The sequence below is a fragment of the Schistocerca americana genome, chromosome 2, assembly GCF_021461395.2.
Source record: "Schistocerca americana isolate TAMUIC-IGC-003095 chromosome 2, iqSchAmer2.1, whole genome shotgun sequence".
NCBI classification, from domain to species: domain Eukaryota; kingdom Metazoa; phylum Arthropoda; class Insecta; order Orthoptera; family Acrididae; genus Schistocerca; species Schistocerca americana.
In genome coordinates, this window is record NC_060120.1 from 217,851,466 (window position 1) to 217,872,121 (window position 20,656).

The 20,656-nt window shown below is 40.1% G+C and overlaps 1 protein-coding gene across 1 annotated transcript in view; it reads left to right on the top strand.

Moving 5' to 3' along the window:
• The window catches only part of LOC124595615 (protein 5NUC-like), a 226,101-nt gene that overhangs the window by 191,212 nt on the left and 14,233 nt on the right, over positions 1–20,656 (top strand). Inside the window, exons 3-4 of the mRNA XM_047134434.1 lie at positions 7,084–7,285; positions 16,479–16,676. Coding sequence (XP_046990390.1) covers positions 7,084–7,285; positions 16,479–16,676 — 400 coding nt within the window. The remainder of the gene's footprint in view (positions 1–7,083; positions 7,286–16,478; positions 16,677–20,656) is intronic.

Genomic DNA, 20,656 nt, shown 5'->3' on the forward strand with positions numbered 1-20,656 from the left:
CAGCACCTGGTGTGCTGTTGGTTACACAACATAGTCCCTCCTGTTTGACACAGTTTGTAATTTAGACAGTAGACACCATATTTCTGACGTGCCATGTACCTTTGATGTCTTGATGGCATGCATTATCTTTCAAGAAGATAATTCAAAACTATGTTGCCCATGATGTCCTAGCCTATCTCAGTTCAGGGGGTGCTCAGCTGTTACCCTGGCCAGACTATTCTCAAGATCCCTCACCCACTGCAAATATCTGTTCATATATAGCTAAGAGCCTGGCATGCCACCAGGTTGAAGCCATTGTTGCTTCCAATGGCAACAGCCCAATGCTACATTTCATGCCATATATACTCCCAAATCACTTGCAAAATCATTGTTTTTCCTACTATACTGTGTATTTACAATAAACAAAATTGGAAAGGGTAGAGTGCTACTTACCATATAGAGGAGATGTTGAGTCACACATAGGTGCAATGAGAAGACTACTATATGTTTGAGCTTTCAGGCAAAAGGCCTTCTTCTGAAGCAGAAAACACACATACATTTACGCAAACACAACTCACACACGTGACCACTGTCACTGTCCAGTGAGAATGAAAGTAACAGGAAGGGCAAATCTACATCTACATAGGTACTCCACTAGATGTCATGTGGAGCATGGCGGAGGATACCCTGTACCACTACAAGTCATTTCCTTTCCTGTTCCACTTGCAAATAGAGTGAAGGAAAAAAACTGTCTATATGCCTCCACATGAGCCCTAATTTCTCGTATCTTATCCTCATGGTCCTTACACATAATGTATGTTGGCAGCAGTAGAATTACTCTGCAGTCAGCTTCAAATGCTGGTTCTCTAAAGTTGCTCAGTAGTGTTCTTTGAAAAGAACTTGATCTTCTGTCTATGGATTCCCAGTTGAGTTTCTTAAGCATCTCTGTAACACTTGTGTGCTATTTGAATCTAGTGGTAACAAATCTGGCAGCCTGCCTCTTAATCACTTTCCTTCTCATCCCGTACGGTAAGTCTCCCCTGACCTGTGGTTATGGGTGACTTCCCCAAATTCTATCCCTTTTCCTAGACATCTCCAGTTCCTTTCCTTCACCCTTCTTCCTTCTCCTTCAACCCTTCTGATGGAAGAAGGACCCACTGGCTCTGAAAGCTTGCCAATCACAACAGTCTTTTATGTGTGTGTTCTGCTGCTGCTTTGTGAGTAGAATTTCTTACCTATCCAGTTAAATAATTTCAATAATATAAAATGTTTGACAGGTACCAAAACAAATTTTAATCCTAACTTTTTCTCCTGGACATCTCTTTCTATTCCATTGATGGATTTGCACTTCAAAAATTGCTAGGAAAAAAAAACTTGTTTTTAAGTGTAGTTGCATGAGTAGGACTAAAATAATAATGTATTCATTAATGTTAACACTAATCATATGTACATATCCTGTAAACTGACTCTACCACATCATTTTGATAAAGAATCATTCAAATGATCTATGGAACTTGTAACTGTGTAACTAACTAACAACCTATTGGTTTACATGCACATTGCAGCTTAGTTATTATTGCTGCTGAAACAAAAATATCATGTCCCAAAGCAACATTCTATGCTAAGCCCTGAAAGAGTTTAGTGTTTTCTGTGAGAAAGATTCATTGCAACCTGGACTTATAGCAAACATGTAATTGCACTGTCTGCTGTTTCCAAAAAAATATAAATATCTCAGGCTGCAGTGGTAACATGAACTCTATTATTAGTGTGCATAGTTGCAAAATATGGTTTCATGTGAGTCCTACTTCAACCACCCTAACAGTGTTGGCGACATACATATTAGATGCTATCAGGACTACGACAATTTGAAATTCTGTTTCGTAGAATGGCATAGCGGGTGAATGTCAGGTGTGATATTTTGGGATACCAGAGTGCAACACCTACGTAATGAGGGAAATCTAAAAAATAACTGCTACTTCAGGGAGGTTTTAGAGACTGAGAACTGTCTCCTCCAATGAAACTCTACATGACATGTGGCACCATATTCAGTCAGAGGGGTAGGAAACGTACAAACTTTTTTCAGAGATCAGTAAGTAACACTGCTTCCCAGACCTCCATGTTTGCTTGCAATGTGATCATTAAGGATGTCTGAGTGGCAGTTGGTCGTTAACGCTTTCATTACTGTCCTGTATCAATTTATGTTGGTGCTTTGATGATATAGATATGAACTGCGTGGAGAGAGATAGCACGGCAACATAGCCAGGGCTTGCTCAGTTCTGTTACATGTTCTGACTTATCACACAAACACTGAATTCTCCAAATTGCAGATCATTTGCAGTCATGCAATATAATTAATCATGAACTGTCATGTACCTAATTGGTAGCAAAGTGTTCATTTCAGTCAGTTGTTTCCTTTTCTGTGTTGCAATTTTCACAGTCATTAGTGTATGTGGAGGAATCGTTAATTCCTAATCTAATGAAGACACTGGAAACAATGACTTGACACACTTGTTTTCTTTTATTATTTTCATTTAATTTCAAAGAGACTGATGAAATATGTGTTCCATATTTAAAAACATAGTTCAAAGTAAGTGTTAAACAATTTATAATACTAAACAACTAAACTGGTTTGCATTCTATCAGTCCCAGTTGCAGGCTGAACTAATGACTTACGGGTGTAACAAAATTTGATTTTCAGTATTTCATATAATTATTGAGTGAAATTAAAAATTAAAAATGCTGTCATAATCTACTCATTAAAAGGTATAATCTTCTATTAAAGATTCAACACACTAACACACAGTTTGTAACTACAATATTTGTCTCCATCATGAGGCAGCATAAATCATTCTGAAGCTGTGAGGACAGGGTGTGAGTCAGGCTTGGGTAGCTCAGTTGATAGAGCACTCGCCCGCGAAAGGCAAAGGTCCCAAGTTCAAGTCTTGGTCCGGCACACGGTTTTAATCTGTAAGTTAATATCAAATGTTTGAGTGCAGACTCAGAAAATCAGTTTGGCTTCCAAAAAGGTAAAAGTACAATTTATGCAGTCAATGAATTCGTGAATAAAGTTAATTCCACTTTAGACAAATCACAAGAAGCTGCAGAAATCTTCTGTCACTTATTCAAAACATTTGAATGTGTGAACCAGTCCTTACTATTATATAAAATGATTTAAATATACAATGATGAGTAGTGTCTTACAGTGGCGTAAGTCATACTTGATAGGGGAAAAGCAAAGGGTTATCGTAACATCATGTGAAGGAAAATACTCCTCGAAGTCGAGAACTATTTCACAATGGGTACCACAAGGCTTAGTGCTAGGCTCAGTTCTTTTTGTTTTTTACATAAATGACTTACCCATAAATACAAATTATTATTCAGTTTTATTTGCTCTTGATGTATGAGTGCTGACAGAAAATGAAAATGCAGAAGAAATTCCTCAAAATGTCATAAAAACTCTAGAAAACCAACATATGTGGTTCCATATAAATGGCATAAAACTAAATATTTCAAAAATGGAACTGATGCAGTTTAAGACAAAACAGTCGAAAATAAATGATATTCACACTATGCACAGCAGTTTGAAACTAAATGGAGCAGGATATGTTAAAGTCTTAGTAATGCAATTGGGAAGAAACCTGCCATGCTCCACACACACAGACTATTTATAAAATAAATTAGATAGCCTGACATTTGCTATGTCAGTTTTAGCCAATGTCACTAGTATAGACACAAAAAAGTGTACCATAATTACTTTGAGGCAATGGTGAGATACAGTATTGTCTCCTGTGGAAATGCTAGCAACTTGATGAAGATATTAACTTTGTAAAATATATAAGAAATATGTGCAGTGCAAAGCAGAGAGGATCTTGTCAGCCACTATTAAGAGACATATGTTTTTGGATAGGGTCCACCTTTAGTAAAACACAATTTTGTTTTTTAACCCAAACATGTTTCACTGCAGTTGCAGCATTTTCAGTGGGCTTTTATTTTTCATCCGTTAAAGATAAAGAATGTTCTTTACTGTTTTATATATGTAACTATTAGTTTTTAAATCGTAATTACAGCTACTTGAAAAAAACACATAAATTATGAATTCATACCTTTTTACCACATGGTGTGGGTTTCTGATGTGCTGTGTTTCTACAGTGACTGTTTTGTTCCACAGTTCGTCATCTGCAACCACTTACACGTTAAAGTAGATAAATTGTTCAAGACAAAATTATGATTTGAAAATTGTTATTTCTGTGCCTGAAATTATTTAATTCTGTGTGCCCACAAACCACTTAGCCAGAGAAATGTGCACATACTTACAGAAACATCACATATACACAAATAACAGAAGCATACACAACACTGAAGAGCTGATACAACAAATAAAAGACATCAACATACCCACAACAGTCACACTCACATCATTTGACAACACATCCATGTACACCAATATCCCCACCACAGAAACCATCAATATCATCAAACAACAATTAGAAGAACAAGCCAAAATTCCCAAACCCTACATAAAAGAAATAGCTAGCATCCTAAAACTAATCACAGAGCAAAACTATTTCTCATTTGACAATCAGTTCTACTCACAAGAAGACGGGCTTCCAATGGGGTCACCAGTCAGTGGACTCCTAGCCAACATTTTTCTCAATCACTCTGAGAATAAAATATTTGATACAAAAGTAAGACCCAAACAATACCAGATAATATATTGGTACTGTTATGTAGGTGACATCATATGCCTTGTAGATGAAACACCAAATCACATCCAACAAATCCACAGTGATATAAACAAAGTATACCAAAAAATAAAATTCACCATAGAAACAGAACACGACTAAAGGTTAAACTTCCTTGACCTCATAATATACAGACACAACATCCAACACCAATTCTCTATATTCAGAAAACTGACCACCACCAGCACAGCCATTCACAAGGATTCTAATCATCCGATTACACACAAACTAGCCGTCTTCCAATATATGCTATACAGACTGAACAAAAACCCACTCACTGAAAAGAACTACAAGAATGAATTGCAGACAATCAGACAAATAGCAGTAGATAATGGATATGACAGAAACACTATATATAAACTGAACCACAAAATTAAAAAGGACACCCAACACACAGAAACAAAAGCCTTCTCACCAACTTACAAACACACAGAACCCACACATGAGCACACTTGAACAAGAAACACCCACAGTGACAAACAGGTGGTTCAGTCTCACCTACTACAACAAAGCAGTCCACAGAATAGGCAACATACACAAAAAAGGGGGTAAAAATAGCCTGCAGGACAGACAACTCAACACAGAGAAAACTAAGGACAACCAACACAATCACAGACAAAGACAAATTGTCTGGTATTTACCAACTAACGTGCCAGGACTGCAAAGCAGTTTATATATAGGGCAGACAAGCAGAAACTTCAATACCAGATACACAGGACACAGAAGAACATTAAAAAGTAACAGCTGTCATTCCGTATTTGCTGAACACCTCATGGACAAGAAACATAACCCAACAAACATCAATACTGATTTGAAAATTCTCAAATGCAGCAATAGCCCCCCACTAAAACTAATAATTGAAGAAAATTATCAGGTACAAAAAGCCATAGTGGAAGGCAAACAACTGATAATACACAGCTCTCTGCAGTGGAACTCTGTTCTTTGTCCTGAAAGAATTATTAGACAAGATCAACCTATAGAGCCCCCCCCCCCTCCACACACACACACACAAACACACACACACACACACACACACACACACACACACAAATAAAACAAAATTTTAAGAAAATTCACAGACACCTCTGAAAGATTCAGAACAACGGTCAGGAACACCTTCAACTGTTCCACTGTCAGCCATATTGTTTTTACACCTTCAACTGTTCCACTGCCTGTCATATTTGTTGTTACAGTTGGTAAACAGTGTAACAGTGACAGTGACTGTGACAGTGATAGTGGCAACTTAGTATATAGTGTTTGACAGTGATGAAGATGAGGAAAAAGAAAATGTAAGTGAAACATTATGTAAATAGACACACACACACACACACACACACACACACACTCAGAATTAATTAATTTCAGGCACAGAAATAACAATTTTCAAATCATAATTTTGGCTTAAACAATTTATCTACTTTAAGGTGTAAGTGGTTGCAGATGACAAATTGTGGAACAAAACAGCCACAGTGGAAACACAACACATCAGAGAAACCACACCATGTGGTAAAAAGGTATGAATTCATAATTTATGTGTTTTTTCAAATAGCTGTAATTACGATCTAAAAACTAATAGTTACATGTATACAAACAATAAAGAACTTTCTTTATCTTTAACAGATGAAAAATAAAAGCCCACTGAAGATGCTGCAACTGCAGTGAAACATGTTTGGGTTAAAAAACAAAATTGTGTTTTGCTAAAGGTGGACCTATCCAAAAATGTATGTATTGATAAAGCAAACACAGAAAAAAAGAGCTTCAACCCCAAGATGACTATTAAGAGACCTAACATACTAAATTTTCTCTCGTTATATTTATGTGAAATAATTCTTTTTGCAAATAATAATCGTGAAATGTTTGTTCCAAATAATTTCCAGCACAGGTATGAAACTAGAAACAATATTAAGTTTCATACTTCCTACTACACAGACTCGGTCTTTTTGCACAGTCTGCACAATATATGGGAATGAAAATATGCAATATTCAGAAGGATGAAACTGAGTCAATAAAAAGAATATTATATAGCACTCTGGCACAGAATGCTATTATTCTGTTGATAATCTTTTAATGGTGATCTGACCATTTGTGCAGGATCAAATTATTTCACTCATATCAATAGTACCTTCCCACAATCACACTTGCAAATTTGCCATTTGTATTTTATGTATAGCTTTTTTTCTCATAATGAAACAAATGACTGAATTTTCCAGATTTAAAGATCCAGTGTCCCTACACCAATGTATGTGTACTTATCCCCACAGCTGTTCTTGTTGGTGTATGCTTGTGTTCATTAAATTGAATAATTATACTAATTTTGGATTTTTAGGTATTTAACTTATAATGAATAATATTAATTTTCTAGATCATAGCCTTCACTGGAAAAGTCAAATTTTTGGATGAAGTAGCAAGTATTAAAGAAGAAGCAGAGAGACTGAAACGTGAAGGAATCAATATTCTGATTGCATTGGGCCATTCAGGTTACAAAACAGATCAGAGAATTGCTTCTGAAGTTCCTGATATTGATGTTGTCATTGGTGGACATACCAATACCTTCTTATATACCGGTAAGTGCGTGTGTAGTTGTCAGTTTTTTTTCATGTATATAGTACTCCCTGCCAACTGTCTAACAACTGTGTGTGCAGTTGTTCAGATTAAAACTTCAATCTACAAGAACGTAAGAAGATATACACGAAGTACCCTCAACTGTCCTCTCCCTAACCTAAACATCCCCCCACCTCCAAATAGACACACCATGGTAAGGTATATGCAATTGAAGTCCCACCCCTGCACACATACACAGTTCTTAAGTTTTACAGCTTCCACCTCGAAAAAGTCTTCTTGATTCAATATATGAAGTATGAAAGCTACAAACATGGAAACTTGAGGATAAAAATCTAGCTGAATACATTCTTTTTTCTTTTTGTCATTGGTCTTGCAATAGGTTTCATGCAGTTGTTGATCTTTACTTATCTTTGCTATTCTTTTCATCCATATGTAGTTTTTACATGACATTATCTGTAATATGTTTTGCACATTCTAGTCATTGTTTGCCACTACAATTTCTCCCCTCTACTGCTCCTTCCAGCCACAGGTTAACTATGCCTTGATGCCTTACCAGATGTCCCCTGAAACTATTCACTTTTCTGGTGAGGGTTTTCCATAGTAGATTTACCTTTTTCCTCATATTTTTCCCTTAGTACCCCTTTATTTTGCACTTTTTCTGTCTCCTTAATGTGTGTGTCACAGTACTTTAGCCACAATTTTCTAACAATAGTGGAGAACTTGTTCAATCTTCCTTTTTTTAAGGCTACTTATATGGGAGGAAGGGTTGGTGAAGCATGACTGAGAGTTGTGATGGATAGGGGCAACAAGCACACGAGAAAGAGGTGCAGGAAGCAGAGGAAGAGGGGAAGCAGGTCCATGGGATAGAAATGTGAGACAGGCACTGACACTGGTACTGTGGCTTCATGCGGGGCCAAGTGATGGTGATGTGGCAGGGAAGTTGAGGACTAGATTAGGAGGGTACAACAGAACAGGAGAAGGGCAAACTGTGGGGAAGAGCGTGTGGTCGCAAGGTGAATGACGTTAGGGTACTGGGCAGTGTGGAGGAGGGAGTGTGGCAGGAGGCTAGCAGAGATAGAGGGCAGGAGAATTACAGAAATGGAAGATGTGTTGCAAGGACAACTCTCATATGTAGTTCAAGAAACTGGTGTTAAGAGAAAATCCAGATGGCGTGAGTTGGCACAGCCACTGGAATCAGAATGTTCTGCTTGGGAGCATGTTGCACCACTGGGTGGCCAACTCTGTTCTTGGCCACAATTTGACAATGGCCTTTCATTTGGAGAGACAGTTGATTGGTGGCCATCCCCATGTAAAATGCTGTGCAGAGTTTGCAGCAGGGCTGGTATATGACATGACTGCTGTCAGAGGTGGCCCTGCCCTGCCTCTGGTGGGGACCAGAGTAGGATGTGCTGGGTGGGTGTATCGTGCAGGCCTTGCACCAAGTCTTTCACAAGGACATGTTGCAAAGGGTAGGAAGTGGGTGTGGAATAAGAGTAAACTAGGAGAATGCACAGACTGGATGGGCGGCAGATTACCGCCTCAGGAGGAGGGGTGATGATTGTGAGTCAGATATTTCTCATTTCCAGGCATGATGATAAATAGTCAAACCCCTGGGGAAGATATCGTTCACATGTTCCAGTCTGGTATGATACTGGGTGATGATGGGAGGTGTTTCTTTGCAGCCTGTTCTTTGAGGTGGTAGAAGGATTAGAGGTGTTTTGAGGATATGGTGTGGAAATCTAACTGCAGACAAGTTTTGGGAGATAGTGCCTGTCTGTGAAGGCCTTAGTTAGACCCAAGCGTACTGGACAAGGGAATTGATTGCCTTATTGAGAACTTCAGCATACTAAACAAGGGAACTGAATGCATTTTCCATGGTTAGCCAGTCTTTATGGGAGTGCCTTTTTTGTTTTGAAAGGACGACAGCTGTGAAAATACAGCTAATATTTATGGTTAGTGGACTTGACTTGGGCAGAAGTATAGGTGGAGCCATCAGAGACGTGAAGTTCAATGTCAAAGCTGAGCTGAGCTGAGGATGACTATGTGAAGTGAATGGGTGAAAAGGTGTTGAGGCTGTGGAGTAATGAGAATAGGATGTCTTGATCCTGGGACAGATCATGAAGATATCATCAACACACTGGAAGCAGACAAGTTTTGGGAGCCTAGGAAGGTTTCATCTAGATGGCCCACAGCAGGTTCACTTAACAGGGGGCCATAATGCAGATTTGTTTGTATTTAAGAGTGAAGATGTAATTTGTTAGATGTGTAAGGAATGAGATGGTGAGATAGGAGTTGGAAGGACATTGGGACACGTAGTGTTTGATACTGGCAACCTCTTGGACATGTGGGATGTTAATTGATAAAGATATGGCATCAGTAGTGTTGCGTAGGGATCCAGGTGGTAATGAGCTAAGGATAGTTGAGAGTCAGTGAAAGAAAGAGTTTGTATCTTTGAATGAGAGGCTAGACTACGGGCAACTGCTGTTGGTCAATGAGAACGGAGATTCTTTTCAGAGAAGCACAGTATCGAGCTACTACGAGGTGTCTAGAGTTGTTGGTTTTGTGGATTTCGGAATGACTGTGAAAGGTGGGTGTGCAGTGTCTCATTGGGGGTGAGAAGGAAGATGAATTCATGGAGAGACCCTGGGATGGGCCTAAGGATTCGAGCAGGGATTGTAGGTTATGCTGGATGAGCTCATTATGGCAGGACTTATAAGTAGAGGGGTCAGACAGTTGACAGTTGCCTTCTGTCTGATAATCATTGTGATTCATCATGTCCGTTGTGGAGTCTTTATCTGCAGGGAAGATGATTAAATCAGTGCCTGTTTGGAGATTATGGATGACTCTTCTTTTTTCCATTGAGAAGTTTGTGTTCTGGGGAAGGGACCTTGGGAAGGAAAGTAGGATCAAGTTGGAAGTAAGGAATTCCTGGACGGTAACCAGGGAGGTGGTTAGGTGGGAGTGGGGGAGGGTCATGGTTGGATGGTGGTATGAACTGGGAAAGATGAGATTCAGTACTGGAATTAGGTTGGCTATGGTTGGGGAGACTGATAGAAAAAAACATGTTTCCACTATAAGGACTGAGAGAAGCAGAGCACTGGTAGATTTTTGATGAGTCCAGTGTGACTGAACTTGGGAGTGGGGTTGAAAGTTGGATTCTGTGGGATGATGGAACAGAGTTTTGTGGGATGTGGCAGAGGAAAAAGGTCAGCAAGACAAGGGCTTCATGCTGAAGGGGTTGATAAGGGGTTCACTGGGGTAGAATAGTTGTTGGGTAGTGGTGCTCTGAAGTGGGTCTAAGATGTAAATAAATTCGAGACTTTTGGAGCTGGTGTTTGGAGTGCTCTTCCAGGTATCAGAGAGCAAGGCTATACATTTGAGAATATGATGTAAGTACTCATAGTAAAGGTTGCACAGTAACAGTGAGAGGGAGCAGAGTTGCTTTACAGTTGTCTGTGTTTCTGCATTATCGCATTAGTAGGGGATAGGGATTTATGGAATCTGAAAATTTGATGGTCATAGTGAAAAAAGGGATGGCATTCAGAGATATTAATTTTTATGGTTATTCCATTTGGGAGGGGAGGGGATTTACATGGCTTAGGCAGCTTTTAAGGAACAGGGCGTGCGACTGGGCTTCAGCTGGGGAAAAGGATAGGAGGTACCATCCAAAATTTTTGAAACTGGTGCTGCCATCTGTTGAAAACCTTACCTTTGGACTAATGGTCACCATCACCCTTGAAGTAGTTCCCATCCACATGTACACACCAGTCCCAGCACTTCTGCCACTGGTCAAACATTTTCTGTAAGTCCTGTTCTTTGAGGGTGGTTATCACCACCAGCGATGCTTCTTGAATCCTCACTAGAGTGTCGAACTGACGGCCTTTCAACTTGAGTTTCAGTTTTGGGAATAGCGTGAAGTCTCAAGGTGCCAAATCTGGTGAGTACAGTGGGTGAGGTACAACTGCCATGTTGTTTTTTTGCCAAGAAGGTCCTGGTGGGCAAGGACGTACGCCAGGGCACATTGTCATGATGCAGCAGCCAGTTCCCTTGATGCCAAAGTTTGGGCTGTCATCACCACATGTTTTCACAGAGCCATCACAAAACATCACAGTATTATGCGGAATTCACTGTTTGGTTGGGTGGGATGAATACATTGTGCACAATTCCCTTGGTATCAAAGAAAACGATGATCATCCTCTTCACCTGTCTCACTTTTTTGGGTCTTGGAGAGCCGGGCTCTCCCACTGGAACGATTGTTGCTTTGTCTCTGGGTCATAACTGCAAATCCAGCTCTTGTCGCTGGTGATACCCCGTGACAAGAAGGTTGGATCATCAGCTGTGGTCTGATGAAGGTCTGCTGTTCTGTTCATGGATCCATCGCAAAATTGCCACACACCAAACACAGAGTATTACGGAAATCATTGTGGACATGCAACATGTCCTCCCAGCTGAATGCCACTCCACACACTGACTCATCAGATATGCAGCTCTCGCCACTTAGGGGTGGAAAGATCTACCACTCCTACTCTCCAGATGGCAGTGCCATCCCAAAAATTTTGGATTCCACCTCGTACTTTTCTGAACTGACTTAGATATTACTACCCTTTATTAACATGGCTGTCATTCACCTGCCTTGGCTGGATAAACAGAATCAAAAATTACAAAACTTATATATTACAATACAAATAATGTATCTAAAAACAAAGATGATGTGACTTACCAAACGAAAGTGCTGGCACGTCGATAGACACACAAACAAACACAAATATACACACAAAATTCTAGCTTTCACAACCAACAGTTGCTTTGTCAGGAATGAGGGAAGGAGAGGGAAAGACGAAAGGATGTGGGTTTTAAAGGAGAGGGTAAGGAGTCATTCCAATCCCGGGAGCGGAAAGACTTACCTTAGGAGGAAAAAAGGACAGGTATACACTCGCACACACACACATATCTATCCACACATATACAGACACAAGCAGACATATTAAAAGGCAAAGAGTTTGGGCAGAGATGTCAGTCGAGGCGGAAGTGTAGAGGCAAAGATGTTGTTGAATGACAGGTGAGGTATAAGCGTTTCCGGGCACATATCCACATAATATCTTTTCTTTATTTGTGTGTGAGGAATGTTTCCTGAAAGTTTGGCCGTACCTTTTTGTAACACCCTGTATATACTCAGTAATAAGTAACCCACTTCCAAACCATAACCAAAAAAAATTTTTTCCGCTTTCAACACTACCGCTGCTATAAAATCCACCGTTTCTAGTTCACAAACAGTTCCTTTCACCTATTAAACAACCATTTCGGCTAGTTCTAATAACTTTCGCTTTATTTCCATTTCCGTTTTTCCTACATCACCGATAATTTTTAGCCGCTTCCCACAGGTTTTAACATCATTATTTCTTCGTCAGACAATTGTTAGCCTCATTTTCAAAATCTGCCACCATAAAACCACTCCTTTTAATACATTTACACGCAGTTTTTTCGAATTTTTCCCGAATTTCTCTACCCTTTAACGTGTTTTGGTGGCAACACAACCACCTGACCTTTGTACACATCGTTGTCTACCAACCCAAGTTCACCACAGCATCAACATAGCCCAGCTTTAACCAATAATTTTTCGCCTTTTTTCACACCAGATCTCCAGTTACTTTCTAGTTCACCTTTATCTCTCCCCATATACTTTTATTTTCATTTTCATTTCAGCCTCATGTTACACTTTCCACCTTCTAATACCATGCCACCCTCACAACACCCCCACAACGACCCCATTAAGTTTTATTTACATTCCCTCCGCAAACATGCCTTTGCCCTAGCCAGATCACGCTCCCATATTTTATTTTCTCAGGCTTGTCTGACATTTGGCATTACCCCCAAAGGCCTCACACTTAAAGTTCCCATCTCTGGCTGCAACCCTTCTTTCCATCAGTACCTATACCAGTTCCAAACTGAACAATCCATTGCCCTCACCCACCTAATCCTTCACCTACACATCAACTCAGCCAATGAACACCCCCGTCAACTCCTATCCTTAATAAAAGTCCTCAATCTTTTCTCTCCCACATTCACACCGGCTGTTCAGAGCATCCTCCTACAGGCCAACCGCAAATTAGAACAGCATGCCACCCTCCACCTCAAAAAACTATCCAATCTCCTGGTTTCCCACCTCCAGAAAGGCAACTCACTCACCCTTCACAACCTTTCCAGCAAACCTCAACCTCCTCTCATTGCACACAAACCCAGTCTCTCCCATCTATTCAATCTCCCACTTCCAGCTCCACTCCCTCCAAAACCTCAAAATTCCAATCAACACCCTAATTCAGTAGTTAACCTTTCCTCCAAACCTCTCTCCCAATCCGAAACCCCTGTTCTATCCAAAGGCCTCACCTTCAGCCCCACTCCCAGATTCAACCAAACAGCCCTTGTCAAATATTTACTGTCCTACACTCGTACTCTCTGCTGGAAATATCACTTTGCCACGAAGAAAAATGATCCTAATCCTACTCTAATGATCCAGCTTCCCAAGACACTATCCAAATTGAACCCTGCCTGGAACAGTTCCGTCCTCCATCACAGTGGGACCCACCTCCTCTTCCTCAAAATCACCCTCTCCAAACCTTCCAGGAATTTCTGACTTCCAGCCTTGCCTCTCAATCTTTCTTAAAAAACCTTAATCCTACTCCCAACATCACCACTGCTGAAGCCCAGGCTATCCGTGATCTGAAGGCTGACCAATCCATCGTCATTCTTCCGGCGGACAAGGGTTCCAATACCGTGGTACTTGATCGTCGGGAGTATGTGGCTGAGGGACTGCGTCAGCTTTCAGACAACACCACATACAAAGTTTGCCAAGGTAATCCCATTCCTGCTTCAAGGAATCCTCAGAACCTTAGGCCCCCTACAAAACCATTCACCTGACTCCATCAACCTCCTGACCCCGCCGACACCCCGCACCCCTACCTTCTACCTTCTTTCTAAAATTCACAAACCCAGTCATCCCGGCCGCCCCATTGTAGCTGGTTACCAAGCCCCCACAGAACGTATCTCTGCCTACGTAGATCAACACCTTCAACCCATTACATGCAGTCTCCCATCCTTCATCAAAGACACCAACCACTTTCTCGAAAGCCTAGAATCCTTACCCAATCTGTTACCCCTGGAAACCATCCTTCTAACCATTGATGCCACTTCCTTATACACAAATATTCTGCACGTCCAGGGCCTCGCTGTGATTGAGCACTTACTTTCACGCCAATCACCTGCCACCCTACCTAAAACCTCTTTCCTCGTTACCTTAGCCAGGCTTCATCCTGACCCACAACTTCTTCACTTTTGAAGGCCAGACATACCAACAATTAAAGGGAACAGCCATGGGTGCCAGGATGGCTCCCTCATACGCCAACCTATTCATGGGTCGCTTAGAGGAAGCCTTCTTGGTTACCCAGGCCTGCCAACCCAAAGTTTGGTACAGATTTATTGATGACATCTTCATGATCTGGACTCACAGTGAAGAAGAACTCCAGAATTTCCTCTCCAACCTCAACTCCTTTGGTTCCATCAGATTCACCTGGTCCTACTCCAAATCCCATGCCACTTTCCTTGGCGTTGACCTCCATCTGTCCAATGGCCAGCTTCACATGTACATCCACATCAAACCCACCAACAAGCAACAGTACCTCCATTATAACAGCTGCCACCCATTCCACATCAAACGGTCCCTTCCCTACAGCCTAGGTCTTCGTGGCAAACGAATCTGCTCCAGTCTGGAATCCCTGAACCATTATACCGACAACCTGATAACAGCTTTCGCATCCCGCAACTACCCTCCCGACCTGGTACAGAAGCAAATAACCAGAGGCACTTCCTCATCCCTTCAAACCCACAACCTCCCACAGAAGAACCACAAAAGTGCCCCATTTGTGACAGGATACTTTCTGGGACTGGATCAGACTATGAATGTGGCTCTCCAGCAGGGATACGACTTCCTCAAATCCTGCCCTGAAATGAGATCCATCCTTCATGAATTCCTCCCCACTCCACCAACAGTGTCTTTCCGCCGTCCACCTAACCTTCGTAACCTCTTAGTTCATCCCAATGAAATCCGCAAACCACCTTCCCTACCCTCTGGCTCCTACCCTTGTAACTGCCCCCGGTGTAAAACCTGTCCCATGCACCCTCCCACCACCACCTACTCCAATCCTGTAACCCGGAAGGTGTACACGATCAAAGGCAGAGCCACGTGTGAAAGCACCCACGTGATTTACCAACTGACCTGCCTACACTGTGACGCATTCTATGTGGGAATGACCAGCAACAAACTGTCCATTTGCATGAATGGACACAGGCAGACAGTGTTTGTTGGTAATGAGGATCACCCTGTGGCTAAACATGCCTTGGTGCACGGCCAGCACATCTTGGCACAGTGTTACACCGTCCGGGTTATCAGGATACTTCCCACTAACACCAACCTATCCGAACTCCGGAGATGGGAACTTGCCCTTCAATATATCCTCTCTTCCCGTTATCCACCAGGCCTCAATCTCCGCTAATTTCAAGTTGCCGCCACTCATACCTCACCTGTCATTCAACAACATCTTTGCCTCTGCACTTCCGCTTCGACTGACATCTCTGCCCAAACTCTTTGCCTTTGAATATGTCTACTTGTGTCTGTATATGTGTGGATGGATTTGTGTGTGTGTGTGTGAGTGTATACCCGTCCTTTTTTCCCCCTAAGGTAAGTCTTTCCGCTCCTGGGATTGGAATGACTCCTTACCCTCTCCCTTAAAACCCAAATCCTTTCGTCTTTCCCTCTCCTTCCCTCTTTCCTGACGAGGCAACCGTTGGTTGCGAAAGCTAGAATTTTGTGTGTATGTTTGTGTTTGTTTGTACTACAATTCAATTCAACTGCAGAAGAAACTGTGAAAAATATTTTATGGGGTAGTCCCAAGGAAGATGGATACTTTTTCTCCTTAACTCTTTTTTACTCCTCATCTACAAACACTGCAAACACAGATGCTATTGTGTCCTAAGCATGAAACTGAACTACTTCTAGTAACTACATACGCAAGATGAACTTCAATTTAAGTGGAGCACCAATATTTTATTAGCTCTTCTGTTACTTTTGATAGCAATTTTTAAACTTTCTGCACTTGTATGTAATAAATAAATAACATTAATTCTTCAATATATTTTCCATAGGTGATGCTCCAGATAGTGAAGTTCCTGTGGATTTGTATCCTAAAATAATCACTCAGCCATCTGGGAAAAAAGTTCCTGTTGTCCAAGCCTATGCATATACTAAATACCTGGGAAATTTAACAGTGGTATTTGATCAGAATGGAGAACTGAAATCATTTACGGGGAATCCGGTGCTACTTAATTCATCAGTGGAAGAAGGTGAGTACGCATCCCTTCCTTCTCCAATTTCTTTCTTTCTATTTGTGTGTATGCAGGCACAAAGATGCATTTTCAGCTAAGGTGGTACTTATTACATGTTTACTGTATTAATTAAGAAATATCATTTTAGACAAAAAAAGCTGTAATGAGATCTGTGAGCCTATTGGCACTAAATGATATAATGCTTGCTTTGATCACAAAAATAATTTTATTTATCTTATAGTTCATTCTGGGAGAACCCTGTCATCAGAGCTGTGGCGAGAAGCATAGGATATAAGGCAGGATATTGAAAGCAGTACATTATAACAACATAGTAACAGTGGAGAACATACTTATTACAGTCAATACAAAGTACTTGGTCACATATTACTCTGTAACACCATCAGTAACTAACATACTGAGCTTGATGTTGTACAAGAAAGACAATTTCACCAGTATGTAGTGTCACTGAAAGTAAAATCAACAATAGAAAATGCACATAGGAATATCATAATGTAGGAAAAGATAGATTGCTGCTTAGCATAAAGAAGGCACGTAAGTTGCAGACAGGCATCATTAAAAGACATTTCCATAAAGCATTTGGCCATAGCCTTCATCAGAAAAACACACCATTGTGTGTGTGTTGTGGAACAGGGAGATGGGGAAAAGAAAATTATAAATATAAAGATTTTTAGTCAATTCAGTATCATTAAACTTTTAAAAAATTAACTGTAAGTGGTTAAATACCTGCAAGAGGTTTCCACCCAACATACTGTATCTGATCAAAAATATCTGGACAAATATTAGTGGACATTAATATGGGGTGCATCAACCCTTCAATGCGTCAACCCTTCAACTTTGTGATAGCTTGAACACTGTTGAAGGTACTTTCAATAATATGTGTGAATGTCTGTAGAGGAATGGCAGCTCATTCTTCCTCAAGAGCCAAAAAAAGAGTAGGTAGTAATGTTGGATGGTTTGCGTCTAGAGTGAAGTCAGTGTTCTGACTCATCTCAAAAGTGTTCTATGTTATTGCCTACAAACAATTGCCTTAGAGATGCTGCTTTATGACAGGATTCATTGTCATGCTGATTTAAGCAATCATCATATCTGAACTGTTCCTCTGCTGTATGAAGTACACAGTGCAGTAAGATAAAAGAACCACAACATAACCACAAAAAAACATTCCCATACGATAACACCTCCTCCACACTTCAGCGTTGGCACTACACACAATGGCAGGTAACACTCTCTGGGCGTTTGCCAAACCCAAATGCTTCCATCAGATTGCTACAAGGTGTAACATGATTCATTACTCCAAATCACTCACTTCCAATCATCCACTGCCCGGTGGCATTGCTCTTTACACCACTTCACGTTTTGCTTACAGAAATGTATGGCTTATGAGGAGCTGCTAGATCATTCCACCTCATTCTTTTTAGCTCCTCACACACAGTGATTGTGCTAGCTGGACAATTGGTAGCACTTTGGAATTCATGATTGGTTCCTTCCACTGATTTCATCTGACTTTTTATGATTGTCCTCATCAGTGCTGTATGGTCCCTATCCATCAGTACATGACATCTGTCTGGGCTTGGTTTGGCTGTCGTTGTTCCTTCACATTTCCACTTCACAATCACGTCACAGACAGTTGACTTGGGGACCTTTTGAAGGGTTGAAATGTCCGGGATGGATTTGTTACTCAGGTGACATCAAATGGCAAGTCCACATTCCAAGTCACTGGGCTCTCTTGACTAACCCACTCTGCTGTTGCTGCTTCTCTGGCAACAACATACAGCTCCCTGCCTCCCTCTGCAATGGTGGGTCTGCCTCTCATGACATAGTGTTGTCTGGATACATTTGATCAGATGGCATGTGTGCAAGATGAGGACATACAGATGGGAGAGGTTGACAGTGTTAAATTCTTGGGGTTAAAACTATGTTGAGAGGAGTTTACAACAGAACTGCTGAAATACCTAAATCAATTTGTGTTGGCAGTGTGAATGTTATCAGGAGTGAAATAAGCAACATAAAACTCTTTGACATACTACCCACATAAATAAAATGTCTTACAGGTAGCAGGAATGTTGTCAATTGTAGACTAGGGAGAAGCTTCCTAGCAGATTAAAACTGTGTCCCAGACTGAGACTCAAGCCTGGGATCTTTGCCTTTTGTGGGCGAGTGCTTTACCGGCTGAAATACCAAGCATGCCTCACAAGCACAAGCATAATGGGTCAAATGCCAAAAGTAATTTTGAGAGTGGCCAAACTTTAACTATGAATATTATTTAAGTTAGTTAGTTTCTGAGAAAACAAATTTAGTTGTTGGAAAGAATGAAATCAGGTTTCTAATGAGTAGTTTCAGTCCTCTCGAAAATACTGATTAGCTCACACCAATTTTCATATAGCACATTGTTGTAACAACTTTGATCACCAATTTCTCTTAATTAATGAGATTTACATTAAATATACCATTATAATCAGCAGACTGTAGACTATCACATGTGGGATATTGTAGGGTAGCATTTTGACAGTTTTAGATATATACTGCTTACTATACACTGTGTGTATAGCCATCAACCTACTTAGCTGAGTGGTAACATGTTTGCCTACTATGCAGCGGTCCCAGGTTCAGTTACTGGCTTGATTAGACATTTCATCATCACCAACACACAAGTCACACAATGTGGTGTTACCTGAAATAAGACTTGCAGCTTGGTGACCGAACTTCCTTGGATGGGGCCTCTGGCCTATCAATGCCATGCAATCATTTCAGTTTTTATTTTAACTCTGTGTATAACAAGATTTGGATGAAAGACAAGAAAACAAATAGTTGTTTAGGATGAGCATTTTAAAACACACACAGCTCATAAGTTTCTCGAGCTCTAGTCCACATACAATACAGGTAGCCCACATACAATAGGAACCATCTTTTGTAACTGACTTCCATCTGATCTCAAGACAGCTAATTTAAACACTTTAAAGAATAAACTGAAGCATTTATTAATGGACAAAAGCTATTATTCAGTAGAAGATTTCAAGTTGTAATATCTCTTTGTAAAACAGTTGTATAGCATAAGTTTGTTTTTTCAACACAAAAATGATAATTTTTTATCTTCACACACTGTGTCAATGTATGCAGATATATTTTAAGTTGTAAAGTCTCTTTGAAAAACAGCATATATAGCAAAGTTTGTTTTTGCAACAAAAAATGATAATTTCTGATCTTCACTGTTTGTAACAGTGTGTGCACTTATGTATGTTAACTAAACCTTTGTGTATGTGAACTAAAATCTATGACAATGTCTGAAAACTGATTTTTATATGGACAGCAAACAAATGAACAAATAAATCTTAATCAAGAATAGTGACCAAAAGACCCTTACAACTTCTCTGCTTGCTCGCTCACATGAACTATTAACTGAGTCAAAAGAGTGACTGTACCTGACTACAATTCCACGCATACAAGCCTATACAGGTTTTTAATATTCTAAATATGTACAACAAATAAGTTTGAACAATTACAGTTCAATATCATATCTTTTTAGTTGCACAATGTCAAATTAGTGACATTAAATTATATTTTATACATTGCACACGCTAGAATTATGACTGCTAACAGCTGAGCACAATTATTCATTTTGCTAATTCCTCACTACATGGTTCAAATGGATGTTTTATAAATGTAGATTCACAAATTTCTTATTATATAAACAATTAGCCTCAGTATTATAAATCTTTCATGCAGACGATAATTTTGTGATGTAACTGTAGAGAACTCTGTTTTGCCACTCACTAGTAGTAATATAATATTTTATTTAAAACAGATTATTTGTCTGCTTTAGTATGTTTAATTTGGTCATTATGTATCTGACTTCATGCATTTAATATGGCATACAGTACATATATGTAGTTTCTTTGTGCTTTTTACTTTTTATAAAAAATTTTACACTTAAATCAAACAGTGGATCCAGGATGAAATGTAACAATATTATGAAAAGG